The 19,259-nt window shown below is 45.6% G+C and overlaps 2 protein-coding genes across 4 annotated transcripts in view; one reads left to right on the forward strand and one right to left on the reverse strand.

Moving 5' to 3' along the window:
- Positions 1 to 14,898, forward strand: part of srcap (Snf2-related CREBBP activator protein) — a 35,914-nt gene extending 21,016 nt beyond the window's left edge. Inside the window, exons 22-35 of the mRNA XM_032501584.1 lie at positions 401 to 565; positions 1,814 to 1,966; positions 2,172 to 2,501; positions 3,031 to 3,203; positions 3,415 to 3,728; positions 3,835 to 4,037; positions 4,411 to 4,580; positions 4,775 to 4,971; positions 5,767 to 5,881; positions 6,447 to 6,572; positions 7,336 to 7,512; positions 7,742 to 7,825; positions 8,416 to 10,680; positions 10,849 to 14,898. Coding sequence (XP_032357475.1) covers positions 401 to 565; positions 1,814 to 1,966; positions 2,172 to 2,501; positions 3,031 to 3,203; positions 3,415 to 3,728; positions 3,835 to 4,037; positions 4,411 to 4,580; positions 4,775 to 4,971; positions 5,767 to 5,881; positions 6,447 to 6,572; positions 7,336 to 7,512; positions 7,742 to 7,825; positions 8,416 to 10,680; positions 10,849 to 13,581 — 7,205 coding nt within the window. The 3' untranslated portion in view covers positions 13,582 to 14,898. The remainder of the gene's footprint in view (positions 1 to 400; positions 566 to 1,813; positions 1,967 to 2,171; positions 2,502 to 3,030; positions 3,204 to 3,414; positions 3,729 to 3,834; positions 4,038 to 4,410; positions 4,581 to 4,774; positions 4,972 to 5,766; positions 5,882 to 6,446; positions 6,573 to 7,335; positions 7,513 to 7,741; positions 7,826 to 8,415; positions 10,681 to 10,848) is intronic.
- Positions 14,899 to 16,768: 1,870 nt separating this feature from the next.
- Positions 16,769 to 19,259, reverse strand: part of stx4 (syntaxin 4) — a 6,719-nt gene continuing 4,228 nt past the window's right edge. Inside the window, exons 7-11 of one of the 3 annotated variants that reach the window (XM_032501623.1) lie at positions 18,877 to 18,950; positions 17,526 to 17,663; positions 17,338 to 17,448; positions 17,139 to 17,230; positions 16,769 to 16,946 (exon numbers count right to left, since the gene is read on the reverse strand). In XM_032501623.1, coding sequence (XP_032357514.1) covers positions 17,150 to 17,230; positions 17,338 to 17,448; positions 17,526 to 17,663; positions 18,877 to 18,950 — 404 coding nt within the window. In that variant the 3' untranslated portion in view covers positions 16,769 to 16,946; positions 17,139 to 17,149. Of the gene's footprint in view, positions 17,231 to 17,337; positions 17,449 to 17,525; positions 17,664 to 18,876; positions 18,951 to 19,259 lie in introns of all 3 variants that reach the window. The other 2 variants (XM_032501624.1, XM_032501622.1) reach the window with 2 other exon arrangements.

Consider the following 19,259-nt stretch of genomic DNA (forward strand, 5'->3'; position numbering starts at 1 on the left):
TGTGATTATCCATCAACATCCATTCCTTTAACCCTCATGTTTTATAGCCAAAATAAAGGAAGTCGAAATACGGGTGAAAAATGTTGGAAAAGGCGGCAAAATCGCTAAAATAAATTAATAAAAAATATAAAAACTTAAGATAAAAAGCAACACAAATGTTGAGATAAGGGGGGAAAAAAGGGAAGACAACACAAGGGTTAAACTCCACCCTGGATGATAGCTGTCAGTATTGGTTTTATGTCTGTCTAGCAGCTAAAAAAGCACACATCTTGTTTTAACAAACCTCATACACATTGGTCCCTGTTGTAAAGACTCTTCTGTCTTTGACTGACTATAACTGACTTTGGAGTAATCTAATATTGTTTCTAATCCACGACTTCTTTCTGTGTTCCTTCCTAAGCTGGTGAGGTAGTGAGCATAGCCCAGCTTGCCTCCCTGGCAGGGCGACCTGTGTCCTCCTGCCAGGGCAGTAAACCCGTCACCTTCCAGCTTCAGGGCAACAAGCTGACTCTGTCTGGAGCCCAGATCCACCAAGTCCCAGCAGCCTCTCCACGCCCAGTTCACGGTTTGTGTTAAACTGAATCCTACTCACTGTTGGTGAATGGAGGGCTTTGTCCGTCCTTTTAATTTAATTTAGGTAAGTTAATTTTGTTTTAAAAGTGTTATCTGGATATTATTGGGCTTCACACCAGATGCCAAAATACAAATCATAGGCAAAGGTTTGTCTGTAAAATCAAATTAGTTTCTTAAACCTTATTTATTATTTTTTGTTTTAACAATGTTGCAGAAGAAAACAAAACATTAAAAAAAATAAAACTACAAAATAAAACAACAATCAGAATTCAGCAAAAAAACTTTAGAGGACTAGAGCAGGCAGAAGCAATTAGCTTATTTGGTATTGTCACCATTTCACAAAATCATCTTATTACAAAGAAAACAGATATGCTAATCCATATATATATATATATATATATATATATATATATATATACCACACACACACACACAAAATGGTGGGTCTACAATTCTGTCTACTACTTGTTTTACTAGAGACATATCAATGTCTTTTATTTATATATATATAATTTCTTTGCCCTCTACAGTTCCCAAAAACAATGAGTATGCTTTTTGTTTTCTTTTTCAATTACAGTGTCTTTCACCCTGTTTAGTTCATATCTTTGGCCAGTTTAGGGATATTTATTATGCGCTGCAGTATGGATAAAATGGACATTGATGGTTAAAACATTTTAGCATTTTGTTGGCTGCTTCTTCAGAATATACAAAATGCAATTTATAACAATAATTGTGAGTTATAACAGTGAAACACAATGTTAAGGTGGAGTCTGTGATCGTAAAACTATTGCTGATATTTGATCTCTTCACCAAAGCAAATACCCCCCCCCCCCCCCCCCCCCCCCCCCCCCCCGTCAGTGCTCCTTCACAATGTTGGCATGTGCCAACTGTACCGTCTCTCCCGTTCCGCTGCCTCTCTCTTTATACGTCCCTGTCCTGTGCACGAGCACTAACCGATAGCGTGGTGGGCCCTGGTCAGCACGACTTTGTTTTCCATTTATAGAGCAGGGGCTGTGTGAACGCCAGGTTTTATTTCAGTGTGCACAGTGATGAGATAATCACTGAATTTAGCAAAGCTCTGCGTTTGAAATATTATTTTAAATGGAGTTAATCTATTTAAACCTGATCTCCCACAAATTATTCCTTCATTTAAGCCATTGGATATTGTGTGCAATAATGTGGTTATTTGAGAATACGAGGAGAAAAAGTCTGTGATTATAACCCGTCTGACTCTATGCAGGTAATGTGATGCACCTGGTGTCCAGCGGGGTGCAGCACCACCTCATCAGCCAGCCTGCCCAGGTGGCTGTCCAGAGCGCAGCCAGCACACATCCTGCAAACACCTCTACTGCTCCACCTACCAATCGGCTGCCGCACAATGCCGTAGCACAAGGTTTTTAACCCTTCTCCCTCTCACGCTCTCTTATCAGACACATTATTCAAGACTTAGAAATGTCGTCTTATTTTGGACGTTATGCTATGACGACCTCCGTCAGGAAATCAATTTAAACCATATCTTTTGAAGTTTTCAGTGTTATATATGTTCAATAATACCCTTTTTAAGAAGCTCACAGCTGCTATGTTTCATGTTTCCTCAGTGCCCCCCGCCATAGTGAGCAGCCCCGGCGTTGTGAAGATCGTTGTACGTCAGACAGCAGGCAAGGATGGCGGGCCTGTGCCCACCCTGGCAGTGGCCCCTTCCCCTCGTGTTGCTCCTCATACTTCCCTTTTCCCGCACCCCCACGCCAACACAACCTCTGTCAGAAACACTGGCCCGCTGCAGATTGTTCAGCGCACCCCTGGTCCCGCTACTGCCCACTACACCATAGCTCCTCCCGGAATCCCTAGCTCAACCCCAAACCAGCCCCACCCTCCTCGCCCCGTCCTCAAAGTAGTGCAGCCTCCTCCATCAAGCACAGAGCAGCCAGGTGAGAGAACAAGCTTGAGCTTTTATTCTCTCTGAGCTATGATTCATAACGCTGTATGCGTGATCTGGCCCAGTTTATGCCAAGCAGAACTGGGCCAGATCATTATGGCAACTAATCTTTAGTATTTTTTTTTTTTTTTTTCCTTCCCTACCATCCCATTTTTTAAAGTCTGCTTACAGTAGAGTTCCAGATGTGAGCAGCGTGTCATGTAAGAGGAAACCTGCAGGAATGTTTAGGCAGTTACAGGAAGCCGTTTAGTAGTCTCAGTGCCTACGGCAAGTTACAAGTCCGAAGAAGTTTGTATACTGTAAGGACTGCAGTCAATTCATCGGTTGTCTCCAAACAATCAATACTATAATTGTAATGAGTTATCAGATCTGACAGTAAAAGTTTAGTTGTTTCAGGAGAAATTGTTTCTCTTTTATTAACTTAATGAAATCCATGATCATTTTCTTTTCAACTGAATGGCTGCTGGGAGTGCAGCGGAATTTAGTTATTTACAACGCTCTGCTTTGTTCTCTCCCCTCAGCTCCAGTTCAGCTGGCCTCCACGTCCTCTGCGTCAAAGGCATCTTCATCAGCACCACGTGACCGGAGCGGTCAAACACCAGTTACCACAAAGACTAGGTCCAGTACAAGTGCAAAGGCTTTCCCTCCACCCAGGAGAGTCCCCCGTCCACCTCCTCGTTCTCCGTTCCACATGGTAAGCAAGTTCATCTACGGACCAAAGCAAAAATACACTGGAGTAGTTACATTCTTCCCTGTTTAAGGTGCTTTATCTCATCACTCATTTTAACAGCACCCATCTCGCTGTTACAACTATTGTAAATGCAATCAGTGCTGTTTCAGCATCTTGTGTTCCAGCTCTTTACCTGGCTAACGCTTACCTTCTTCTTCTTACCTTCACTCAACAGCAATGGTTGGCAGACTGCCATAAGCAGCAGCGCAACAGCCGGCTGGACTTCATCATTCGAGTCAACGAGAACCACTGCACGGCAAAGCCCATGTACGGCCGGGAGGTTTTGAACTTTTTGACTTTTCTCCCTGGTCCCCGTCCCTCGCCAGCCGCCCTGAGCCCTGAGGGGGAGTGGGGCCGCTCGGGCCACAGCAGCTGTCTGTACGCACAGTGGCAAAACAAATACGACTTCTGGTTTCAGAGTCACGCTGTGAGACAGGCCATCCACAGCATTGATGACAGGCTGGAGCTGCTCAATGATATTATAGACAGGTAGATAATTGAGCAGTGGATTGGTTTAAATGTTCTGTGTATACAAGAGCTTCAAGTAAGAGGAAAGATTTGTGACATAACAGTTATTTGTTGTGCCCCATTGTAGGTTTACATTTGCGATTCCCCCAGTGGAGGCTCCTCCGATCTCCATGCACTGCTGCCATCCTCCTCCCTCTGTAAGCCATAAGCAGGCAGTCTTCTCCACCCTGCTGTCAACTCAAGTCACTCCGCTTACTCGCAGTCTCCATCGCATCCAGTGTTACATGCGGACCCAGTTTCCAGACCTGAGGCTCATACAGTATGATTGTGGTAAGGTCTCAAGATGCTTCTTTTGCCGCATGTTTGATACCAAGAGCAGTAACACTCCAAAGAAAACTCACAGCAGCATGCATTGTTATTCTTTATTTAGCCTTAATGTGATAGCAGACAATTATCTACTTTAATATTTATTTATTTAGTCATAAAATTGCCTTCTTGGATCAAATTGCTCTGGTCACCCCTGGCTGATGCTTCAGGGAACTGGTTCAGGGAAGCCTGCTTTTACATTTCGTCTTATAAAATCATCTCCATAAGTTCCCCATACTAGCTGGTTTTTAAAGAGGTGTTCTGCCTGTTTGTTGTTTCCTAGTAGTGGCAACTCTGTTTTTCTAAATAAATAAATTTGCATTTTTGCTGTGTGCAGGTAAGCTGCAGACTCTCCACACTTTGCTGCGAAAGCTGAAGACCGGAGGTCACAGAGTGTTGATCTTCACCCAGATGACGCGTATGTTGGATGTGCTGGAGCAGTTCCTTAACTACCACGGACACATCTACCTCCGTCTGGATGGCAGCACCCGTGTGGAGCAGAGACAGGTTAGTGCTAACGGCATTTTAAAACAACCATGTACGAAAATAGAATTATTACTGCCTCCACCATACCAAGCTGAATAAGTGTTGTCTTCCTCCTAATGGAACGGAAAATATTCAACAAAAAATCAAGTTGGGGTCCAGTCAGTCTGGCTTTACTTAATGTTTATTCTCTGTGCATCTTCTCACTTCTCCTTCAGGCTCTAATGGAGCGCTTCAACGCAGACCGGCGTATTTTCTGCTTCATTTTATCAACTCGCAGCGGAGGTGTAGGGGTGAACCTGACTGGGGCCGACACAGTAGTTTTCTACGACAGTGACTGGAACCCCACCATGGATGCTCAGGCACAGGACCGCTGCCACCGAATCGGCCAGACCAGAGACGTCCACATCTACAGGTGACGCCGCAAAAGTGCATTTACACGAGCAATCCATTTGTGACTGATTACTCGCGATGCAGTCGCTTTGGACAGGGAAACGGGACCGAGTAGAAAAAGGCAAAACCTCTTTAAATGATTCAGTTACATATGGTCTTTTTAAGGCTTCACTTTCACTTTCATTTTGACCTGAACACTTGACTAAAGCAAGAAGTCAAAATGGAATTTAACGAGACAGGACGTGGTAAAATCTGTGGTCTGTAAAATGTAGTTTCTTTTTTTTTTTTTTTTTTTTTTTTTTTTTTTTTGAAGCTAGGTTTTATGTTCAAATGTAGATCCACACATCATTTTAAGAGGGAAGTTGTGCCAGGATGCCACAATTTACCTCAAGATACATACTGGAAAGTCCCTACACAACTCATTTTCCTCGTGACAGACATGTTACTTCCATTGCAGTAAAAAAGTGTCAACAAGTGTTATTTGATATATACATTGATAATTAATATCATGTCAGTAAGCATGCTAGTAGTCCAGCACACGCAATACCTAGGTCCTAGAAAACATACTGTACACCTACACAAAAGGCTGTCTAGTTAGCACATTCAAAGAGCCTTTTTCCCAAAGTTAAATAGCCAATAAGGAAACGATAAGACTACAGATACATGGTGTGATAGGAGAGCAGGAAATGGCATTTTTTTTAATTGTCAGTCAATACCCATGTTATTGTGAGGCCATGGTAGGTGCTAAAGTTCCCCGTAAATGTATTTGATTTCAACAACATATTCATGTTTTTCTTTTCTTAATGTTTCTCTTCAGGCTGATCAGTGAGCGAACAGTGGAGGAGAACATTTTAAAGAAAGCCAATCAGAAGAGGATGCTGGGAGATATGGCTATTGAAGGAGGGAACTTTACCACTGCCTTCTTCAAACAGGTAGACATTTACAGTGGATGTGCTTTGCATAAATCAAATATTTATTAAAAGCAACAGCTTCTTTGATCTGACACCCCCCCCCCCCATATAATTCCATATCATGGGACACAGGACACCATTTACCACACCTTACTGTTTCACTGAACTGTCGGCTGAATGTAATATGACTGTGCATTGAATTTAACTTGAACCTCTGCACTAAGTGTCTTAATTTCTCTTGTTAATTTCTCTCTTCTGTCTAAAAACCTGGGAATAATGGGACAATAAATCATTGGTTTATCCAAACACAAACCTGTAGGGGTGTGCTTGATGACTGAGCACATAAAGACATGTTTTTCATTGCAGAAACACAGGCTATGTCCTCTTCCTCTTTCATTAAACATGTTCAGATCTCCCTTATAAGTAATGACACTTGACACTATTAGCATAGCTGCTCATTTTGAGTATTTCAATGTCAGGACATTTAGCTGTTCAAGCGCCTCTTATTTTAGTTTTGGCTTTTTTGTCAAGTACACAGGTCCATTTCCCTGAGCTGAATGTGTCTCATTTTGACTTTGTTCCTCAGCAAACCATCCGAGAGCTGTTTGATATGAACGAAGGGGAGAAGAGGGATGTGGCAGCGGAGCTATCAGTGCCCCAACCTGAGGAGGAAGAGGCAGTCAACAAGCAGAGCACCACCATTCTGGAGCAGGTTAGATGCCTCACGTATAACCTCAAATATTCTGTATGTAGAACCTAACATTTGGTAATTGTCCAAAACCTTTTTTTTGCAGCACAGGACAAGTTAAACAATCTTCTTGTTGTTAAATTGTAAAATTATACATGTCAAAATTTACAGGGACTTCTGTATTTTTTGGGACTTGCTGACGTAAAATGTCCAAACCATAGACTGTATATAAAGATGGACGACGCGTCTCCACTTTCTCCCACTTTACAAAAGTAAAGCCAAAATATCCCAGATACGGGCGCTGCCATCTAGTAATATTGGAGTCAGCCTGCCCAGTAGTCATTGGGCAGTGGAGTTGCTTTATCAAAGTCCGGCCCGACCAATTGCGAGTCAAACACAGCTGTCAGTGATGACGTTTCACCCCGTTTTTATAGCATCAAATAACGAATAAAAACCAAACTGATCAGAAAAATGAACACTTTACTAAATATCAGAATGACCAGAATGACCTAAAATAACAGAAATAATGTTGAGGGAAAAATTATTCCAGTGTTTTGTGACTCTTTATTTTTGTCCATGTCCAATCCACTAACATGAAAAGGGCGGGATTTATGACAACAGCCAGCCACCAGGGGGCTATTGAGATGTTTTGGCTTCACTTATACAGTCAATACATCAACTCCAAACTTATTAACCTAAACCTCAATTAATACTGTCAAACTAAAGCTTTTCTATCACATATTGTGGTGAATATATTAACCTGATCTTCTTGAAATGATTCCCGCAGGCCCTGTGTCGTGCCGAGGATGAGGAGGACATAGTCGCAGCCTCACAGGCCAAAGCAGAGCAGGTGGCTGAACTGGCGGAGTTCAACGAGAACATACCGCTGGACGACGGAGGGGAGCAAGAGGAAGTGGAGGAGCTCTCGAAGGCCGAGCAGGAAATCGCTGCTCTGGTGGAGCAGGTGAATAATCATTCTGTTAATTGAAAATCAAGTATAGAACATTGGTTTGAGCTCTTGAATGGCTGGGGAATACATTTTTGACACTAAAATAATTAAATAGTTTCTATTCACAGCTGAAACGATCTAACGTCTGTGAGGCATTATTGTCAGTGAAGATGTGGGTGTTTCTGCTGTATATCTGCATTTGTATTTAATGCTTTATTAACACATTTGTTCTGCCTATCTCTAGCTCACTCCCATTGAACGCTACGCCATGAACTTCCTGGAAGCCTCATTAGAAGACGTCTGCAAGGAGGAGTTGAAGCAGGCTGAGGTAACGCCACATCTTCACCTAATAACAGACTTGTGTCTCATCAGCTCAACACAAAGGAATAAGGGTGTACAAAGTAACAGAAACAGATCAATACTATGGCTACAACTAGTGGTTATCGTCATGTTACCTGGTCAACAGTCTAAAGACTTAAAAAATAATGAATTTACAATGATATAAACCTGAGAAAGTATTAACGCTTCACATGTGAGAAGCTGTAACCAGAATATATTTGGAATGGTTTTGTTTGATAATTGGCCTGCATTTTTAAAATTACTGCTGTCAATCAAACAATCCATTCATTGACTGAATTTATTATTTCAGCTCTGTTAAGTACCAATCTGGTGAAATTCATCATTTTGGATTTGACTCAGGTGTTTATTCAGCTTGAATGCCATCACGGCCATCACTGTTTAACAGTCCCAAATAGACACAACAATGACTTAAAAGTAATAAAGGGGTTTTAGTCTAACAGCTTGCTTTGTGTTATATTGTTGTACTTTGTCCAACCCCGTAGTCCCTCAGAACCAAAACATTTAAGACCTTTTTATAAGTTTTGTAGAAACCAAACTTCAAACTATCTGTCTGTTTAGGAGCAAGTGGAGGCCGCCAGGAAGGGCCTGGACCAGGCCAAGGAAGAGGGCCTGAAGCTCCACGCTTCATCCGATGACGAGGACGATGACTTTTTGTCGCCGCCAGCGTCTGTGGAGCCTGCTCAGCCAGCCCGCCGAGGCCGTAAACCCAAGGACAAGGACAAGATTGTCACCTCTACAAGGACTAGTGGTCGGCTGCGTGGGGCTTCGCCCGAAACTGAGTCTGAGCCCACGTCCCCAAGAGAAGTGCCTGAAAGACTCCGCTGTGGTCTGAGAGGACGAGGATCTGCCAAAGACGCCACGTCTGCCACCCCGTTCCGCACAGACCATCACAAAACCTCTTCATCGACCAGGCTTCAGGATTCCTCCAAACCTTCGAAAGCCTCATCTCCTGCCAGAGATCACCAGACTATCAAAACTAGGACTCTGCCAAACCGCTCCCATCCAAGTTCAGTGCCTTCCCCTCTTACCACCTCCCCCCCTGGAGGAAAACAACAGTGTGCCGGGGAGAGTGACGGCAAGACCTCCAAAGCCTGCAGGGAGGAGAAAGACGGGGAGAATGAGAGGAGGCTGTCTGAGTCTTCGCTAGAATCCAGCTGCCCATTGGACCAACAGGCAAAAGATGAGGACACCAAAGACAACAGCGACATGTCTCCCCCCTCCACCAGCTCCCGGTCGCCTCGCAAGCGCCAGTCAGCAGACGGCGAAGTCCTTCGGGGCCTGGTTGAGGACTCCCCATCAGCCAAAGTCCTGCGGAAGCTTCCAGGGCGGCTGGTCACGGTGGTGGAGGAGAAGGAGCCGAGAAGGAGGAGGCGGAGAGGAAGCGGCACTGGAGGTGGAGCTTCTTCAGAGGAGGCAACCGTGGAGGAGAACACTGCCGGATTGGTCGACGAACCAAACAAAGACAGCACATCACCGTTGGGCCCTGACTGTAAAACTAAAGGAGCCGTTACCAAATCTCCTCAGGACCCAGACTCTACTCCGAGTCCGTCTGTGCACCCACCGCCTGTCAGAAGTTATCCTCCATATTCCCCATCCCATCTTTCTCCTGACATGCCTGTGCTGAGAAATCTTCCTGTACGGCGCAGGTTGGAAACTGAATCTCGCATGGCCGCCCAGCTCGTAGAGCAACAGCAGCAACTGGGTCGAGGAAGAGGAGGGAACCAGTCCAGAAAAACTGACACACCACCTGGCAAAGACTCTTCCTCTACAGAGTCCAGTGTGAATTCTCTCACGACACCTTTGAAAAGAAAGAGGGGCCGGCCCCCTAAGACTCCTCCTAGGTTACCCGAGTCTGACAACACAGTGGCCACCTCCCCACAGCCTTCCTTGCCAGTTGAGGAGGGGAACCCCCCTCTCTCCCCAAAACGTAAGAGGGGTCGTCCTCGCAAAGACTCCACAACCACGCCAGAAACCGTAAGTGAAGGACAGAACTCTAAAAATGAGACTACTACTACGGGTGTATCTGGTATATCAAAAACCGATGCCAGCACAGAGTCAACTGTCTTGTCTCCCCACAAGTCGGAAACCCCTATAGCTGCTGTTGTCACTACAAGTCAGGCCTCCCAGTCCATCAAAAAGGAGGAAACCGACACTAAGACTGAGATTTCAGCCCCTGCTCCAAACCCAGAAGGAGCCCCCACAACAACAACAAAAGATAAAGCTTCTACACCAACAGTCGCAGCCCCCACAACACCTGCACCCCTCCCTGTGGTTGCCTCCACATCAGCCTTGGCCCTATTTGTTAGTTCAGCTACAGCATCAACGCAGGTGTCCCCTGCATCCTCTGTCACACTTTCTATGTCTGCAATTAGCCCCGTTGCAGCTCCCCCCACTCCGACAACTCCAGTGCCACCTGCCAGTGCTGTCACACCAACTCTTGCAGACATAAAACAAACACTTGTGGTTTCCACTGCTCCTAAAGCTCCCGAAGAGCTGAACCCTTCAGGTTATACAACAGACTCTGTCGAAACCACCACAGTTTCCACACCAGCTGCTACCACTCCATCAACGGTGTTGTCTTCTGTCGTGGCTGTCAGCGCAATTCCAACATCAGTACCTGCCACAACGATTACAGAAGCTGCGAACGTAATATCAAAAACAGTCAGCGTGACACCAGCAGTCACTACCACAGTGAAATCAGTCACAGCTAAAACTACGGCTGTTGACTTGCCGCAAGCTTCTGCTCTTTCATCGCCATCTACCCCAGCTGCTGTATCCTGTGCTCCAACTTCTCTATCTTCCGCTCCAACTGCCTCACAGAAGGTTTCTGCTGCAACCTCTACTCCAGCTACTGTATCATCTACCCCAGCTACTGTATCCTCTTCTCTATCTTCCACTCCAACTACAACCCAGAAGGTTTTTGCTACAACCTCTACCCCAGCTACAGTATCATCTGCCCCAGCTACTGTATCCTCGGCTCCAACTTTTCTGGTTTCTGCTATAACATCTACCCTAGCTACTGTATCAACTGCCCCATGTACTGAATCCTCTGCCCCAGCTACATTATTATCCGCCCCAGCTTCTGTAACCTCTGCTCCAGCTGCCTCCCAGAAGGTTTCAGCTACAGCCACTAGCCCAGCTTCAATTTCACCACAACCAACCTCGACATCTTCCCACACTACAGCAACAACTCTGACAACAACAGTAAAAGCAGCCCAAGCTAGTCCATCAAACTCAACAAGTCCAAGCACAGTCCCCACTGCAAGCCCAACGATGTCTACTCCTAGCACACCATCAGTAACAACGGCCTCCTCATCGGCTGCAAACACAATTCCGTCTTCTTCAGCTCAAGCAAAGACTAATGTGACGACAACTAAAGTCCCTTTCAAACCCGTCTCAACCTCGCCACCACCAACCGCTCAAGTGGCAACACAGGCACAGGAAACTGTTCCAGTTGTTTCCACGTCGTCAACAAAACCTGCTGCTACACCAACCCCACCCTGCCCTCCTTCCCCAACTACAACATCTGCCAGTGAGACCGCCACAGCCGAGGCAAAGACAGTTACAGTACCGTCATCTCCCCCAACAGAGCGAGCAGAGGGGGTCCAAGAAACGACCCCTGTAGCAGCCGCAGCCCCTTCTTCCAAAGAACACCCAACTTCAACAACTCCTGCTGCAGAAAAGTCTGTCATGATCCCCCCACCCCAAGTAGGAACTTCCACAGGTGCCTCAGGCACCACAACTACATCTCCAGAAGACTCCATCACAGTTGCCACCACAAACGCCACAACTACCCAAGTATCGACTACCACAGCCGCCCCTGTGTCCGTAGCAACCGTAGCAGCTACCGCAGCTGCCCCGGCCCAAACGCTTCCTCCTGTGTCCACCACACAAACGTCTGCTGTCGTTTCCCTGCAAGCACGAAGCTCTGCATCCACAGATGTTTCCCCAGATGTGTCTTCAGCAGCCCGGACAGAGGCCCTGCCCCCGGTTCCCACATCTGCATCTGCTAGTGTTTCGTCTGAGACAACGAAAGTGTCTGCAAAGAAAGTGTCTGCATCTAAAAGTGACACGGACAGCGTGACCGGAATGGAGGTAGACGCTGCGGAGCCGGAATCAAGGTCTAGCAAGAAGGATGACCAACAGGAGGACATCTGCGAGTCTCGGCCTAAAAAGGAGGACATCTGTGAGTCTCAGTCTAACAAGGAGGACATCTGTGAGTCTCGGCCTAAAAGGAGAAAGGTGGAGCGTTCCTCTGAGACCAAAGGAAGGGAGAGAGGAGGCGGAGATGCACAGCCTGCAACTGCCACTCACAAAGAAGAACACAAGCAACAGACAGTTGAGCAGACTGCTGAAGATCAGAAAACTCCAATCCAGAAAAGACCTCTTAGTCGCCAGAGTAGCCAGGAGTCTGCTCAGTCCTCTTCGTCATCTTCCGGGTGCTCAACCCTCACTCGTCACGCTCACCACAAGAGGACTTACGAGAACCGACATCCCGCCAAGAAGAGGCGAATGGACGTTACCTCAGAAACGGGGAAAGAGGAGAAAAACGCAGAGGGTCGGGTGAAGGAAGGAGAAGGTGGCGAGAAGGCGCTCACCACCGCTACGTCTCGGGGAAGGCGTTCCAGTTCTTCCTCCTCCTCCTCGGACTCTGACAACAGCGAGAGCAGGAAGGAGCGCCGATTGACTCGCTCAGCCAAGCACGGGCTACAAGATCTAGAGAGGGAAAAGGGCAACAGCCGGCAAGGAAAGAAACCCACGTGCAGCTCTGACAGAAATGCGTCAAACAACGCCAACACCTCCACAGGTGGAGAGTCCGGCAGCGACACGTCTTCTGTTAGGATCACCAGACGGTGTGCCGGAGCTCAGCCTTTACAAGACAGTAAAGCTCAGACGAACAGCGTAGTGCCTCCTGAGCCCGAAGTTCTGGGGAAGAGGTGCTCTGCACTCAATGCGGCAGCCAAGCTCCTAGCGATGAAAGGCAGGGTGGACACCCCTGGCCACACCCCTCGGAAAGACTCAGGTGCTAAGGCCGCTGGGACTTCCCCTGCCTCCTCTTCTGACAAAAACCAAAAGCCTAAAAGCAAAGTTGTACCAGCCTCTCCACAGAGTAACTCTGTAAATGTTACTAATAATAAAAGCGCTGGTAGCAAACCCTCACTGCCCAACCAGACAAGCCGCCCTGCTTCCCGCTCCACCAGACAGTGCCCCGGTTCTCTGGTTCCGCCCCTGGAAGCGGAGTACAAGAGGTCTAAAGCAGAGGAAAAGGAGAGGGGGAGCAGGAAGTCGTCGGGGGGGAAGGAAGGCGAGGCAGAAGCCCAGTCCTCGTCCCGGGGCCACAGTGCCTGCAGCAGCATGAGCAGTGACGGCGAGGGGGGCGGGCGCAGCAGCAGAAGCCGCAGCAGCAGCAGCAGCAACAGCAGCAGCCGATGTACCCGCAGCATCAGCTCTCAGAACACGGAGCGCAGGGAGTCCCGCGCCACGTCCTCCGGCAGCGAGAGGGACCGCAGCTCGGAGAACAGAGACAAGCAGGGCCAGCACAGGGAGAGTCGGAAGGACAGGAGGTCTCACAGGCTCTCGCAGGAGGTGAACAGCAGTTCAGGGACGGAGGGGACGCCGGACAGAGTGCTGCGTAGTGTCGCCGCACTCGCGGCGGTGCAGGCCAGGTCACCGGCCGCAAGCACCCGCTCCTCTTCTGGTCAGAATCGTCACAACAAGACATGATCAGAGTGCCAAAACGGAGAAGAAAAACGGAAGCGAGAGTGCGTTGCAGAGCACGATACGAGAGCATGTCCCGACCTGTAAGGTTGCTGCTTTGTGTGCACTCTGATGAATGCAAGGGAACGGAGTGCCGCACAAGCCAGGGACCTCCCTGCCTCTTGGGCCCTCTCCCTTTCCAATTAGAGCTGGTCCGCTCACCAGCTCAGCCATTGTCAGCCGGGGGAAGGCTCAGGGATGCCAGACTGAGAGTTAAAAAAAAAAAAAATGCGGCGCCATTGCTGTGCGCCCGTAAACAGAGAGGTGGTACAGTGGATACATTCACCACTTGGACTTGAGGGGGACAAAGGTGCAAAAGGTAATAAAGGAAAGTTGTTAGTTGACATTATGTACTGTAATCATTAAAGACTGGAACACTCAGATCTTATGTGTTAAGACGGGATCATACAGCGCCCTCCGTAAGGGTCAGAAATGAAGTCATTTGTGTGACATTAAAAACTAATGAGCGCAAGAGTGACCAGTTGTATTGTAAGTTGGAGGTTTTAGAGAGTTTGGTTTTGAAAAATTTCATCAGCTGACCTGACTATCGTTTCTTTGTAGTCAGTCGATAAGTTATGCATATTTTATTATTTCTTCCAGGGTATTAGGAAGAGACCAGATCTGTCAATGTGATCTTTGCTGCACTATGCTGGAGCTTGTCTTTGCTTGGGCCCCCCTTTCTGTCATGTTACGTTTCTGTTCATTGGATTAATTTTTAAATCCAGCCTTGCGTTTCTCATTTGCACATCTGATAGTGTGGCCCTCTGCATTTTGAGTACATTGTGGTGTAGTAATACGTTTTTACATCACTGTCAACTTCAGCCGATTAATTGGTTCCTGGTACCCCACGATGTATCTCAGCAGTTTGAAAGTGCATTAATTGAAGTTGCAAATTGTCTTGGATCATCTTTTGCTTCTGACCACCGATCTGGAGCAGCATAAATTAATTTTCTTTTTCCTAATCTTCCCAAATGCGGTAATAGTTACGGTCCACTTGGTCATGTATTTATATCAAAAGGGCAAGTAAATGTTATCGAAATGAAGAGTGCCTCTCTGGCCAAATGGGTTTGAACCTTAGATTGCCTTGTGAAGCACCTGAAGCTGGGGTGTTGAGCTTCTCTCCTTATTTAAAAAAAGAAAAAAAAAAAAAAAAAAAAAAAAAAAAAAAAGCCAAACAAAACATGACCGAGAACATCACAAAAAGCACCTCGTGCATCAGTGCTACCAAATTGTTTTATTTTCACCTGAAACTTTTTTCAGCATCACTTCATTGCTTCTCGTTCATGTAAAAAAAAAAAAGAAAAAAAAATTTACTTGGACAAAATATGTGAATAAAATTACTGGTACAGTTCCAGATGACTGTAAATTGTCGATTTCTTTTGGAGTTGCGAAGCTATTTTGAGCAATGGTGATTTTTTTTTGTGGGGGAGGGGGGGGGGGGGGGGGGCGGGGGGGGGGGGGGATAGGTTATGGTGATGGTCTTATTTTTGATTTCTCTTTATTTGTTGCATTCCTTTGATCCCTTGTAATTCCACATTGTTTTACTTGAAAAATTAAGACAATTACAGTTGAATAAAAAGACCAAAAATTAGTTGCCATTTTTCATTGTGTTGAATATCGTTTAATTGTGGGTGAAATAAAAGTTCATGTCATACTTTTAAGTACTTAAAAGAAATTTAAAAATACTTTGAAGGTGTGAAATTACAAAAAATAGTCGGTAAAGCCGCCTACACATGATCCAGGATATGACAACTCTGCTGGTTCTGCCATTGTTTTCCTACGGGGAGAGGGAGAACTTGGCTCCTAATAGCTGCGCTCAAAGTTCATATTTTTTGACCTTGTGGCGGTTTCAAGGTGAAACCCTGAAAGGAGGCAGCCAGACGGAGAGACCTACCTCGCCGTCTTACCTCCGATCACGTGTAGGCGGGTTAACATTAACAGCTGAACGAAACACACGAACAATAGACGGCAGTATTTTATTTAAAAAACCTATTTTAATAAATGGGTGATGCAAAAATTCAACAAGCATAATATTACACAGTGAAGTCGCTGCTCTGAGTCAACCTTTTTCTTTCTGCCTCAAAAAGGAGACTTAAAAAAACAAAAAAAACTTTAACATAAGTCTTGGTTTGTTTTTCTTTACAGATTTGTCACATAGTGAAAAAGAAGCAACCTTTAGTCTCCGTAAATGGGTTTTTTCTCCAGGATTTCTTCACATAATTAAACAAATTATAGCAAGACAAAGGGAGTCTTTGCACAAAGTGACGTTGACGTGTGTGTGTGTGTGTGTGTGTGTGTGTGTGTGTGTGTGTGTGTGTGTGTGTGTGTGTGTGTGTGTGTGTGTGTGTGTGTGTGTGTGTGTGTGTGTGTGTGTGTGTGTGTGTGTGTGTGTGTGTGTGTGTGTGTGTGTGTGTGTGTGTGGTGTGTGTGTGTGTGTGTGTGTGTGTGTGTGTGTGTGTGTGTGTTGTTGGTGTGGGGTGTGTGTGTGTGTGTGTGGTGGTGTTGTGTGTGTGTGTGTGTGTGTGTGTGTGATGTCATGCTACGGCGTAGTACTCCCAGCTCAAACATTGCTGTGTAAATTTTAAACAAATAGGCGAAAATAAAAACTCACTTCATCCCTTCTTGACAATGTTGATGCACATTACATTCTCACGTGGACATAAAGGAGAAGGCACAGTTGTGAAGAAGAAAAAAGAGGTGTGGTTGCAGAACTTCTCTCTTAGCAGCAGCTAACAACGTTTTAAATCATAAATACTAACAGGTAGGACAAATAAAAGTGGGCCTTGGGCCTTTTATAGCAGTGCTGAGACACCTTGGTAAAATAAAAAAGGGGGTAATGTTATTTCACGCACAACAAAAAAAAAATTTATATTTACACTTGTTACAAGTAGGCAGTTTCAAGTAAAAAAAAAAAAACCTCAAAGAATGTCATAATCACCAGCAATATAGGTTATGTACAATTATATTAGTATATTTGTCTATGAAAGAAATCCCTAATCTATTAAAATTGTTATTTACGCCTCTAATTCATCCAGAAATGACAACGTAACAAGATTCAACAGTTTCCTGAGTACAGTATGATCAGCGCCAGTGGGGGGGGGGGTTCAATACTGCGTTGTGCTTTGCTCAAGGCCACAGATTACCTCCGTTTCTGTTTTTTTAATATGGTAGGAGGTGATAGAGCAGTGACGTAACAGTTCACAAATGGTCCTGGTCTTTGTGTTGCAGACCAGACCGTGACGGGGGGAGGGGGGGTTCCCATAAACCAGCAGCACTGCCTCTTCAGTGGAAACGCAGGCGAGATTGTAGTCATTTGAGTTAAAAGCACATTTCTTCTTAAAAAAAAACAACACAAAAGGCCCATTGGGAGGACAGGAGGGTTAGAGAAAGACAAATATATGAAAGGTTTTGGGGGAAACGAGACAGACTTTACCCGTGCATCCTATGGGCTGAAATTATTTACATAAAAAGGGGGTTTGTTTGTAATAGGCTTCTGCTAAACTGGTCTACATCCAACAACTTACACTGCCTGGTGTTAGGTGCCGAAGGTGGTGACCAATGAAATGATTAGGATAAGGAGAAGGATGGCACAGCAGATCGCTATCCACAACTTCTTCTGCATTGGGAGAGAGAGACAACAGGTGAGTTAACAGACGAGCCAGATGAATCGGGTGCAGAGGACGGCTGGTTGAGCGTCGGATTTCACGATGTCTTTAACTGTACCTTGCGTGCTTTCTGCTGATACGTGACCGCTTTCTCCGTGTTTTCCTTTGCTTTCTCCACGTAGTTAACAGAGTCTTTGATGTTGGTTTCAATCCGGTTCACCATCTCCCCCTGCGGGAGGCAGAAATATCACAATCAGACAGACACCCCCAAAAAGAGCCCGAGAGACGTGGTCAGCGCTGCTCTACCTGAGCCTCCACCTCCATGGCGAGGTACTGGAACATGTCGTGCAGGTCTCTGATGCTCCGCTCCAGCTTCAGGATCTCGTCGTGCCGGGACTCGATCTCATTCAGAGCCTGCCTCGTAGCTTGAGCGTCGATCAGGATCTGAGTGGCACAGTGACGATATGTGTTAGCTGCATTGTAAACCATACAACAATGTGCCGACAGTCACGAGTCATTTCATCTAGGACCAGTGGTGGAAGATGTACTCAGATCCTGAAGGTCCCAATACAACATTGTACTTAATTACAAGTTAAACACTTCCTTTCATAATCTCAGTCCAATCAAAAGTATCATCAGAAAGGAAAGAAGTACACATTATTGTGTTATTTTTTCAGTATTCCTTTCTCTTATTTTTGCAGATTTTTTGTGAAATGTTGGATGATTTTTCCTTTTTGAGCCTTGAATAATTATTTGAGTGAAAACAACTGAGTAGTTGGCAGGACTAACAGTTTGTTAAAATGTCTCTTTGATGTAAATGATAAACTCATGAAGACATCTGAAACATGACAAGAGGCGGCAGCTGCTTTTCTGTAAAAGGCCAAAACCTTTCATCTTTAACCCTCGTGTTGTCCTCGGGTCAAATTGACCCGTTTTCCTATATCAGCGTTCTTTTTAACTTCCCAAAACAACATGATTGATTCCACACAACGCTCTCTGGTAAGTACAAACTAAAACTAAATTAGCTACAGGTGATAAGTTAGTGTTACGTAGTGTTGAAAACGTCAAAAAGTGACAAATATTGAAAAAAAGCGTTCAAAAATGTAAGAAAAATTAAAAAGTGTTGGTTTTTTAATTTTCGACGAGTAGACAACACACGGGTTAACGAAGCAATTTGGACCCTTATCATGTGTCTTAATGCAACATTTTAATCTGTAGAGAAACTCGAGCTGTTGCATAAATGTAGTGGAGTGGAGGTATAAAGTAGGACAAAATAGAAATGCTAAAGTAAAGTACAAGTATCTCAAAACTGTACTACTTTCCACCACTGTCTGACTGATCTGAGAGCACATCAAAGGCCAGCAGGATTCTTCACTACGAGCTACTGAAAACACCAAAGACGTCACTAGAGACGTCACTAGGGCAGAACCTGGTTTTATTTCTCGCTTACCAATCGGTCGTCCAGTTTGAGCGGTTAGAGAGACGACAACAGAGCAGATCTGCCATCATTTATACGCGACACGTTACGTTACTACGACTACGAGTTGGTGTTTGATGGAAACACACCCGACACCGTCGCGTGCTGTGCAGACTGTGTGTGTGTCGTGGTTTCCGGCGTCACATTGTTGACGCCCTGCTTGCATCTCGCTCCACTCACATTTTGGGTGAAGACATCCGTCTGCCCGCTCTCGAGCATCGCGTCCAGCTCTTCTTCCGTCACGTTGTTCCCGGCTGAAAGCGAGAAGGTTAGATCGGGGTTAAGGTTTCAGGACGGTGCCGTGACACACTGAAAATGAAAATACTAAAACTCCCTCTGAGTGGAAATCAAAGAAGAAGAACCTCCTTTCAGTCTCCTGTGAAGCCTGAGAAAATGGGTTTTATATACAGAGACTGCAACTAACCATGACTTTCATCGCCCATTAATCTGGCAATTATGTTCCCGATTAATCATTTTAGCTGTAAAACCCCGTTGTATCATATCCCAGATGTGTAGTCCTAGATCTGGTCCCATCAAATGAGTTTAAGGCCATGTTAAAATGC

Source organism: Etheostoma spectabile, chromosome 21 (assembly GCF_008692095.1).
Source record: "Etheostoma spectabile isolate EspeVRDwgs_2016 chromosome 21, UIUC_Espe_1.0, whole genome shotgun sequence".
Taxonomy (NCBI): domain Eukaryota; kingdom Metazoa; phylum Chordata; class Actinopteri; order Perciformes; family Percidae; genus Etheostoma; species Etheostoma spectabile.